We start from the raw sequence: 12,018 nt of genomic DNA on the forward strand, positions 1-12,018 counted from the left end.
ATATGCAGGTTATGTAGGAAATTTATATCTATATATAGATATAACTATATACATATTAATGAGTATCTATATTCAAAATATAGGAGAATATGACATAAAATACGGGGGCTTAAATAGTTTTAAATACGGGGGCTTAAATAGTTTTAAACTCAGACAAACACATAGGTCGCCCTCGTCATAGGGATATTATAAATCTGCATTTCGTATATGATGTATAGCATTGGTCATTTATTTACCACGTTCTTTGGATCGAATAAATATTGAGCCGTTGGTTTCTCTCACCATTACTCAATGTTTGGCGTTTCAGGATTTATATCAAGATTATAACATTTATATTATCACCATATTTATATGCCAGTACTATGGATATGAAGTGTACCTCGCTTATGTTAGTATATACCATTAATATGTGCCTCCTAATATCGTTAACGGGTTTGGCAAATGCAGACAAATCACGTAAGTACAACTTTGTTTATTGCTCTAAATAATCAGATTTCGATCACACTCATCGGCAGTCAGTTTCGAAAAGAGTAGGGTAAACCCATTAACTGATAGACGAAATCAGTGTGAAGGGTATTCTGAACTTATTTATACACTTGATAACGATTGTCATCATCAAGATATTAGGATTAGGGTTCTATAGTGTAATGATTTTGGTTAGAGATATAATTAGGATTAGGATTAGTTCGATATTCCGTTAGCTTGTCACGATAATCAACCAATCATCAATAAAGACCGGATTGCTAAATTACTGGATGTCAGAAGGTTATAGGATTGGTTAACACACGGATCTCTACCGATATTTGTAACATGTCCTCAGTCTGCTACACTAAATGCCTAAGTCATTCTTACATGTTTCTCATTTGCAATTTTGATTCAAATTTCCAGCCGCGTTTTTCATTAGCTTGTGGAATACATCTCGTTTGATGTATTCCACAAGTTATTTTCCGCTCAGATGTGGCAGTGACGTCAACATCTGTTTCGCGAGCGCAGCTATGCGGTGTCTTTAAACGCACGTGTGTAAGTCAGCGCATTGGGAGAACGCTAACGCAAATCAAATGTGCACTGACGTCACTGCCACATCAGGGTGAATAATGGCTACAGTGTGTTTATGCTAGCCTTAATATATTAATTTAAAAAGGAATGACCAATAGTGCTCCTATTTAGAGTGGTGCAATCTGTTGCTAAATCTGATATAAAAGATTGATAATATTCGGATATGAAATTAAATGAATTGAACCATAGCTGTACTTCAACAAAGATGATAGAAATCTATACGATCAGTTCCTCACGATCTTGCTATTCATTAACCAGATTTTAAAGTAGCATAACAACCAAAATAATGATAAACCAGTTTCTACAAATCTTCTTGGAAAACGAACTAAAAATATGTCCACAGGTCGTGTTTGTAATTAGTGTTGTAGTGAATTGTATCTAAGGGATCATCTGAATGATAAAGGAAAACTGACCATATAATTTGGAAATCATATCAGTTCAAGCAGTGTAATTATTAGTGCTGAGGGCATTCGTAACAGAAAAACGTAATTTCACCTTTAACATTTAAATACCTTTCTGCCGATTCAAAGCTAATCAACAAATATTGTAAAAGTGATTTCCGTAACGTTTTTCCAGTTATTTTTTTTGTTACAAGGGCGGTTGTAAATAAAGCCAATAGCATTTGAAGTTTATGAACAAATTATCATTAATTTTAAATTGTGTTCTAATCCATCTTAATTACGTGTTCCAGAAACACAAAAACCCGGATGCAGGAAAAAGATGTTGACAGGTTTGGAATTGCGATTAATTTACGTAACAGTCGAATAGTGAGCCACCTTCGCATTTGACTTGGAATGATGCTAGAGTTATCACCGTGGCATAATATCAGAGGGCAGCTTACCGATTTATGCGGATGAATTCTAGCCCCAGCTTTAAATCAGCTCCGGGTCTTAACTTTCGTTTGGGCTCCAGCTAAGGCACAACATTGTTTTTGGTCCTATAGCGCTATCGGTGCCCGAAGAGGTACCGATGGCACTTTTATAGTACCCTGAATAGTTGTACAGTGCATTTGTTTTTTATTTAAATGAAAAACAACAACACTATGCAACTCTTAATTATTATGCTTGATACAATTTATTACGTCTCCAGGGAGCGATGTTAAGAGTTATCGGTACTTAACCGGGCACCGATAGCTCTATAGAACCAAATTGAACGTGGTGCCTAACAAACCCTGAAATTCTTGAAAACTCCTAGGTTTGCTACTTTCTACATGTTCTGTTTCTTGCTATTTTTCTTCATGTTAACTGCTGCATGGAGCAGTATGCATTTTATAGGCTATATAATAGCCTGGCTTATATGCATTTTACATAATCATGTTTGGACCATGGGGTTTTTCATGGATCCATCCATTAAGCCAAGTGTTTGTCACTTGCGGATAAACCTAGGTAAACAAACAAACAATCTTTTCTTAATGCTCCGCGTGTTACTCATAAGCTTAACATAAAAAGTCGAAGTTCTCAGATATTTTCTCAAAATATCAAAAACCATTGAACCAATACTAGACTTACTTGTACTCATTTTAAAGCATTTTTCATGCTGATTCCAAATATGGTCATGAAAATGTACAGTTCTAAAAATATGAATTACGGTTAAGGATGTCCATTTGAATATATAACAAGCACCGTGACCAACGAAGGTATAATCTATCAACCTCTTGTTTATTTTATGACAGGGTGCATATGCATTAATATTGGCCAGGCCGGTAAACCTCCTATACGATTACAGTGCCTGTTTGTAATTCATTTTGACTAGCGCATACTGACGAATATCAGACGACCCCGTACGGTTAAGAATGTCTATTTGAATATAAGGGACCGTTCACAAACATTTGTTAGGGGGGCCTGATGCAAAAAGGGGGGCCTTAAAGGTTTTAACCCTCCTGGGGGGCTTAAAATGACCACAATTTTTCCAGAAAAAAAATAAGTTTATATGCTTTTCTATGGGGTTGACCCCTAATTTTCATGTCAAAGGGGGTGGGGTTGAAATTTTTGAGATGACATTTTTTGCATCAGCCCCCTAAAAAGTGTTTTTGAACGGTCCCTAACAAGCCACCGTGACCAACGAAGGTATAATCTATCAACCTCTTTCGTTTCTTTTATGACAGGGTGCATATGCAGTAATATTGGCCAGGCCGGTAAACCTCCTATACGATTACAGTGTCTGTTTGTTTGCGGATCAATAACACACAAAAACGGAGGAATCGCAACTTTACCTGTCAAAAAATGGTGGCAACCTCAGGTAATTATTAGTAAATAAGGCTGTACCGTAATATGTTTTTACAACAGCGAGTCGAGCAGGTACATACCCAGCAAACACAAAAGTTTTAAAAACGTTTTAAATATATTTTGGCTTTTGGTTTAGGTAAAAACGTTTTAATAACATTAAAATGTCAGGTTATATAAAAAGAAAACGTTTTAAAACGTTTTGTATGAAAGCACACTACAACAATATTTTTGAAATATTTTCAAAATGTTATTGTAAACTATTTTTGCAAACATTTTTGCCAAATATTTTGTCAACACTTAAATAACATTATGTTAAAATATTTGCACCCAGCAAACACAAAAATTTTCTTAAAAAATAACATTCTGTTTAGAGAATGTTTTGTATCAAGTTTTCAAAAATGTTTTTGGAATGTTATTAAAACGTTTTTATACCCTTTATTTAACCCGACAATTAAACGTTTTCTGTAAAACGTTTTGTTTTTGCTGGGTAATTACCGGTCCATGCAACTACAAAAAAATAGGTGTACTGGGACGACACTACTAGTGGATTTATTCAGTCACACTTGATCTAAACTGATATCCGACTTGGAGTTGGTAGCTGTTGGTAGACCTGCTATTTCACCCGCTAGACAATAAAGTTATCCACGGTTATTTTCATGGTTAAAACGATGGTTGTTTTTACTTGGTTTAATTATGAACTTTTTGAGTAAAAGCATCCTATTGAAAGTAACGCAAAATATTTTACATGCGTCAGTTGAATTGTTAATAGTTACCCAGTCTTTTAACAGTGTAGATTTAACCGTGAATGACAGAGCATGTTATTTTTGCGATACTGTGACTGTAGAAATGTGTTCTTTAAAAAAACTTAGACATCCCATGATCTCCCATCCACCCGTGTGTGGTGAATTGACTTGGTAATAATCACACACTCAACGGTATAGGCCAATTGCACGTATCCACTCCTTTCGAAAGCCGTATCTTGCTAAACAAATGTATTTAGGCCAAAATATCACAATTAATATTGATTTGAATATGTTATCTTCAAATTACATGCAAAAAAATGAATAAATAAATAAAAAACCGACACAGATACCTGATGCAATTCCAACCAAGCATTTCATGGTTTCGTAGTGAATATGGATGTGGATGGCGGCGTGCTGCCATTCATACTACAGTTCATTCATAAAAATATCAAACTCACTCGATAGTATCGACCATAAGGCATATTCTAGCCAAATTTGGACACCATCAGGCTATTTTCCCATAGTTACCTTGTAATATTCATAAATATTGGTCATAATGCCCATATTTGGGATTTGGCAAACACACAAATATTATACACAGAAATATATACGCTAGAAATTCCCACACACAAAAAACAGCTGTGATTTTTACTGATGCATGGCGAGTGTGGCCTTCAGCACGTAAAATTGAGAAAGCTATTTAGCATAACAAAGGGCTAGTTCCCGATACACTGATACACTGTTGAGGAAGGAAAGTGGTTATTTGCATAGTAAACACACTATTAAATCATGGCGAGATGTAAATTGGGTGGTGATGTCAGAGCTCATTAAAGTTTGTCACTAGGTGTATTGCAACTTGTTGTAATGTCTACCCTTGAACCATATTTTTTTTGGAAATTGAGCGGGTCGATTTTTCGATATCATACCAAACTCTGTGCACAGTGCTTCTATATAATATGCTGCGACGTCATTTGGTCAAGTGAACCAAAAACCTTTTAAAATTTCTGAATTGTAATAATTTTCATCTTTTTCTATAGATAGTGAGTCAAACATCAATAGAGCACAACTACGAGTATATTACGAAAAATGGGCACATCAGCCTAAATCAGCGAATGGAAAATGGAAACACTCGTTATTTGTTCAGATTATACTGACTTAGTGGCGTGATCTCTTAAATAAGCGTAATGTTTTTATTTATATCCCAACTAATGGATCATCATCATGTTGCATATTTTATAACGAAAACAAATATTTGAACTAAAGAAAAAAAATGCCTATAACTGAATAATTCTTTGCTTAATGCGTGTGTTTGATTTTGTTCTAGATTCAGATTACCAACGAAATACAAACAACGGATCCGTTGAAGATGAACAGAAAGAGCCTTGCGCTATTCACTTTGAAGAGACTCGTGGTAAGTCCATGCAGTGAGTGTGGATCAAAAACAATAGCAGCCCCCCCGAGAAGAGGGGTACTTATGTTTGGTTTGGGCAGGGAAAATTAAACATTAATTTAATATATACCGGAGGCCTAGACTTTCGGCCAAATTTAAACGAACGAACGAACGAACGAACGAACGAACGAAAGAAAGAAAGAAAGAAAGAAAGAAAGAAAGAAAGAAAGAAAGAAAGAAAGAAAGAAAGAAAGAAAGAAAGAAAGAAAGAAAGAAAGAAAGAAAGAAAGAAAGAAAGAAAGAAAGAAAGAAAGAAAGAAAGAAAGAAAGAAAGAAAGAAAGAAAGAAAGAAAGAAAGAAAGAACCACCCACCCACCCACATCGACTGACCCTGTCTTCCCGAGAGGGTGAAAGGACAAGCAAACAGTTTTTTTGGTCAAAGTGAAGTTGATTCTGAAACGGGGTAAGAAGATAGATCAACACTCTGATCCACCACAAGAAATGCTGAAAATGTAGCAGGAGATATAGACTCAGCTTTTCGTTTCCACAAAATTTCGTTTTCACAAAATTTGTCGATTCAGTGGCTATCTATTGTAATCAATTTCATTTTTGTTTTGTTACAGGAAAAAGCGGTGTGGAATTCCGGAAGAACCTCACACATGGACTATGGTGATTACTCATCATAACATGGCACCAATCTTTTCTATTGTCTACCTGAAAAACTGAAGTCAATGTTAAGCTGATTTTAGAACAATTGCGCGCGAAGTGCGCAAAAATGTCAATTTGACACTGTTTTATTCCTAAATCAACTACAAAATTCGGTGTTTATCAGGTAACTCGCGAAATTTGGGATTTTGCAAAATTTTAGCCCAACATCAAGGTGTTTACCAGATTATAAAGCTGCGCATGGCAACTCCGGTCGATTTCTTCCTTATATGGAGCTCACCTTCGCGAAAAGAGACATGAGATGGGCACTGCATGATACGCTACTACTCCAGGACAAAGATGCAATACCTCAGTCATTCGAGAATGTCATCTACAAGTTTTATCCAACAAAATATTCATCGGTAATAAACTCAGTGTATGAGTCCTTTATGGGCATTATTTGTTTCGTTTTCGACGAAAGGACCAAATGTCTTAGCATTAGTGCGATTGTGGACATCTGAAGTGTTAATGCAACGAAACGCTTGCTACAACAGACATGTACATAGGTCCCTCTTTAGGTCTATACTGAACATGTTGAATGACTCCCTCACTGTAAAATATTATGTGCACCCCGTAGACCATTATAGCATGGTTAAGGCACGGAAGGTATTCTACCGTAGAATTCCATCTATAAGCATAGGCTACCATAAAAAATCGATAATAAGCATGTGCCTGTTAACAAGTTGCTCTGAGAAGAACGAATTTTAAGGGTAGTTTGTTAAAGTATTTTAATTTCTCTCTTACACATCTGTGTTACAGAGCGTTCTTTTCAGAGCAACCCAGTAAACACAAAAACGTTTTAAAAACGTTTTAAATAAGTTATATTTTGGCTTTTGGTTTAAGTAAAAACGTTTTAATAACATTAAAATGTCGGGTTGTATAAAGGCCATGATAACGTTTTAAAACGTTTTGTATGAAAAACACACTACAACAATATTTTTTAATGTTTTCAAAAATGTTATTGTAAACTATTTAAAAAACATTTTTACCAAATATTTTGTCAATACTTAAATAACATTATGTTAAAATATTTGAACCCAGCAAACACAGAAATGTTCTTAAAATATTTTTTCAAAACCTTTTAATAACATTTAAATGTCGGGTTATATAAAGGTCATAAAAACGTTTTTAAAACGTTATTGCAAATATTTTGGGCAAACATTTTTTGCAAAATATTTTTCAACCCCAAAATAACATTCTGTTTAGAATGTTTTGTATCAAGTTTTCAAGAATGTTTTTGGAATGTTATTAAAACGATTTTATACCCTTTATATAACCCGACATTTGAACGTTTTCTGTAAAACATTTTTGTTTGCCGAGCAATAGATTATCAAAAAATGTTTTTTAAGGTTATGAAAACGTTTTATACTCTTAATATACCCTTTATATAACCCGACATTTAAACATTTTCTGGCAACCTTTTATAACCTTTTGCGAATGATGTCCAAAACGTTTTGTGTTTGCTGGGAACTCGTTAATAGGCACATATACTTATTATTAAATTTTTACGGAATATACCAATAATTGGTATTTTTGACGAAAGGCAGACACCATCCACAAAACATTACAATAGATTGGACAATTTAATAATACATTTGTTTATTGCAAATATTTTTAGAATTGTTTATTCAACTGCCCACGAGATATACCGTAAAAATTCGTTAATAAACATATGTACCTATTTACGAGTTGCTCGGACACGATTTTTAGGGTAGTTTGTTAAACTTTTTAATATTTTTTCTTTTAATTTCCACATACAAATTTACTAATATCTGTAACACAGACAAAACAATCCACTATTAAACAATAAATTGGTTCAAAATACATTTATTTTTCTTCGAAAATAAGTACATGTAAGATGTTATTTGTTATCGATTGTTTATTCCTTTAATAAGATAAGGTGCTTTGGAACGTGTTTCTCTTGTAGGAATGGCCACAGCCAAAAATCTTCCAAAGAGTCAATTAAGGCCAATAATTCTGAAAATCCACACACCCCATATGGAAGACATGACCATAATCTTCCACACAGGGAGTGTGAATTTAAAATGTGGCTACCAGAATGGGTAACTCCATTTGAAAGCTACACCCCCTGTGTGGGTGTTTAAGGTCATGTCTTCCATAGGGGTTATATGGATTGCAACTGGAATAGCCCAATGTATTGATCTGTGAATAAATGTGTTGATCAACAAACTCAACTCAAAGAAAAGTATCACCACATCACCGCAATGCATCGTTTGCAGAACACCCAAAAACTGGTTCCTGATGTTTGCAAGTTAATGCAGCAATATCACTGGGCTCTTAGGTTTTTTGGATGGCATTTATAAGTAACTGGGGGTCTCACGTACTCATTACAATTGTTCAAAATTAAGAGTTCATGAAAGTAAGACAAAATATGGTTATGAAATTTGAAATAAACAATGAGAACCAGTTATTTTTTGACATGGAGATCAACATAGCTTCTCTTTTGATGATCATTGATGTATGTAAACTGCAACCTTCAGCACGTAAATTTCGGAAGGCTATTATAGCATAACAAAAGGGTAGCTCCTGATAGATGCACAAACCCAGAGTGTGAAATTGCTTATTTGTACATGAAAGACACACATAAACCTTTCAAGGCGCATGTGTGTATAAAAGACATGTCATGGTTTGGTATAGCTGAAAAATGTAAATTTTCACATAATTGGCATGTACAGCGTGTTTTCTGGGATGCTGTGAAAATCTTCTGGCAATGGCCAACATTGTCTTTCAATGTCCATGATTATAATAGAGAATCAACCGAAAACTAGATATCCTTTTTAGTAGAACTTGATTGTGAGTTTTTGACATTTTTGTCCAAGGTATACTGGTGTCCAGTGGGCACCCTTGGACATTGCCAGATCTGCAGGGTCAAAGCTTACACAGGGGTCAGAATTTAAAATTGTTCTGATTTGGTTAAAACCTATTCTAAAATATTTCTCTGTTAGGCTGGTCATAAGGATTCAAAATATATATAATTTATATACTGAAATTATGAGTGAATATGTCGGAGGTCAACATTTGGGTTCCACACGTGTCAAAACAGAAAATATTCTCCGATTTCAATTAAATTGATTGTCTTGCTATAACAATCCACAAAAGAATAGTTTGCACCATGTAGGACATTTTGTTACCAGGTAACACAACGCAATGGGTCAGTGCCCATTCAGATCAATCGCCTGTGACCTATTTTGCTGTGTTTTACCGTACCAAAATGTTCTACATAGTGTAAACTATTCTGGTTTTTTTTTTATTGTTATAACAAGACAAACATTTGTAGACCATTGTCATTAAAATCGGAGGACATTTTATGTTATGATCGGTGTGGAGCCTGAATATTGACCTTAAAAATACTTTGGAATTGCAATTAACAATGTCTAATTTTGACCCCTGTGTAAACTTTGACACTGGATATCTCGAAATGGCCAAGGGTGCCCATTGGGCACCTATCAAATGCTCATCATTTACACACCTGAAACATCAAAATAAAACTATGATACACACTTATGGCGATTTAGACTATTTATATAAAAGAGTATACTAAATACTAATTATCGCGTAAGCAATAGCAAAAGTGTACAGTCCAACCTCTTTTATCGGGTTTTGATGGGACCAAGCATTGGCCAAAATCCGGATAAGTAAATAATGTGAAATTCTACGTTGAATTTCCACATGCTAAAATTGGGACAAAAGATTACCCAATAAACTGGTAATAACACTGAAATATGGTACATGTATTAAAGTACAGTATGGAACACAGTTATGTACGTACTTCTAAATACTTCAGGGCACGAAATCAAGGTATCAAAGCATTAAAAGCATGTTTCATATGATACACACAGCTAGGTAACAGAGTGGAGAGCGTGACTAATCAACTCAGCGGTTCGAGTTCTCACTCACTTCTGGTCGGGTTCGATTCCCAGCAGTGGCAACATCTGCACATTAAATTCAGACTTCCGTTCTCCCCCTGGTGCATTTCGAACTAGGTAATGAGCCATGAGACATTTTCGTCTTTCGGAGGGGACGTTAAGTCGTTGGCTCTGTGTACAGAAGTGCCATACATGAATAGGCTACATGCAGCTCGCAGTCAGTTTAGAGAAGAGTAGGGTATTAATCCCTGACTGGACCTCCAATCTTGGTTTATCCAGGATTTTTAAACCCGAATAAATCAAATTAAAAAAAAAAAGAGATCCGTATGAAACATGCCCGGATCCGGGGCCCGGATAAGGGAGGTTAGATAGTACTGAACAGCAAAAGCAGAGTACCCTGGGTAAATAATATTGTAGCGGGTAGGGTCTTCAGCTCCAAAAGAGTATTCGGAGGCTCCCAATCAGCCGGAAGCTGACACCAATAAACAGTATTCACTGGCAAAGTGATGTAATAAGCGGATTAACTACCATAGCAATTGGGTAAGACAATTTTTGATTATATCGCGCTGCAGCAATACGTTCACGCGGTACCTCTGCATTGAACCATATCATGCTGATCACTCGCACCTGTAAGATTAGTATCTTTGAAAAGAGCGGTATTGTATTCAATCTATGATTGCAGACATACACAGGTGATGAGTACAACCTGCTTGTAGTGCAGCACGATATTTTACAAAAATTGTTTCGCTAATCCGAATTATTACATCACTTCGCCAGCGAATTGGTTCATCATGTTCATAGGGGTACCAAATAGGATCAGGAATACACAACTTGTATCGGTAGATTAGCGTGCAAGGGAGATTATAGCGCAATAATTCTACTAAGCTATTATACGGCATTTCAAAATTCTACTTTGTACAGAGTGACAGTCCATAATAATGGACCCATGTTCATATATTGTCTACTTCTAACACATTTGAGGTAGGTGAAATTCTTTTGCTATATACGAACATCTCGACACATTCAAAGACAAGGCACTGAATATTAATTAGTCTCTTCTAACTGGCATATAACCAGATTTGACGTCATACGTGTACGGGGTTGTAAATGGGGAATAGTTCCATCCTGAAAATCTATCTGGCCTTTGGCTAGGTGGTCGCGATTGCATGCGACGTTGAAAATTTATAGGGGCTCGTCCGGGACATAAGCTACTGCAGAGAGTAAAGGTCATCACCTCTTTAGAATTTGTTGTTTTTGCTCATATGCTTTTTTGTTATACTTAGAAATGTCACCATATTTTGCGAGAAAAAACAAACACAAAATTTCCAGCGCACATTTACATCCCCTTTGAAGGGTTCTGAGGGGGTGAGGGAGATACCCCCATGATCCCAATGGACTCTGGTTACGCTATACAACAGCGTGTACTATACACAAAATATCGGTTCAGTGGTTGCAATGTAAGTTACATAATGTTCATCATGATCGGTCCTAAAACAAGGGAATTTATACGGAGGTATGACTGCTGGGACTATCCATAATATCCATCTGTAATTGCTGATATCTGTCCTTCTTTGGTTTCCGAAAGTGCACACATCCAACCAACTTCATGATTTTTTCACTAGGCACTATAACGTACTGTAGAAAGAAAATACAAACAGGTTTAGCAACATTATCAATTGAAAATGATGAAATTGCACTATAAAACTTCACGACCCAGTCAATACAACTTGAACAAAGCTCATTTTTCAATTTGGTGGTTACCGCTCAATTTTCGCTTTGACTGTGTGCCTCCCCTTCAATTCAGCGGGTGGTGGTGTGCAACACATTGGGAACCTACGCCCAAAACCCATGGAGGGTGTTAGGGATAGCCCAAAATGTGTTTATCTAATACTTCATAGGTCTGTAAAAGCTTGTGCTTTTCAAAATTTCCAATGGGTTTAAGTGCAACTTTTGAATTGGTGCAATTCAAAGTGCAATTTGTTCAGTCCAATGAAAACCATGGCATTAATTCA

General features: G+C 35.8%; 2 protein-coding genes across 2 annotated transcripts in view; one reads left to right on the plus strand and one right to left on the minus strand.

Annotated features, from left to right (window-relative positions):
- The first annotated feature begins 2,380 nt into the window (after positions 1–2,380).
- Positions 2,381–6,901, plus strand: LOC140157955 (uncharacterized). Its single transcript, XM_072181203.1, has 4 exons — positions 2,381–2,441; positions 3,161–3,294; positions 5,349–5,435; positions 6,038–6,901. Exons 1-4 carry the CDS (start codon positions 2,381–2,383, stop codon positions 6,098–6,100), a joined length of 345 nt encoding a protein of 114 aa, XP_072037304.1. The 3' UTR covers positions 6,101–6,901.
- A 1,038-nt stretch (positions 6,902–7,939) lies between these two features.
- Positions 7,940–12,018, minus strand: part of LOC140157353 (polyamine-transporting ATPase 13A3-like) — a 64,169-nt gene continuing 60,090 nt past the window's right edge. Inside the window, exon 30 of the mRNA XM_072180521.1 lies at positions 7,940–11,641. Within this exon, the coding sequence (XP_072036622.1) occupies positions 11,510–11,641 (132 nt within the window). The 3' untranslated portion in view covers positions 7,940–11,509. The remainder of the gene's footprint in view (positions 11,642–12,018) is intronic.

This window comes from Amphiura filiformis, chromosome 7 (assembly GCF_039555335.1).
Source record: "Amphiura filiformis chromosome 7, Afil_fr2py, whole genome shotgun sequence".
Taxonomy (NCBI): domain Eukaryota; kingdom Metazoa; phylum Echinodermata; class Ophiuroidea; order Amphilepidida; family Amphiuridae; genus Amphiura; species Amphiura filiformis.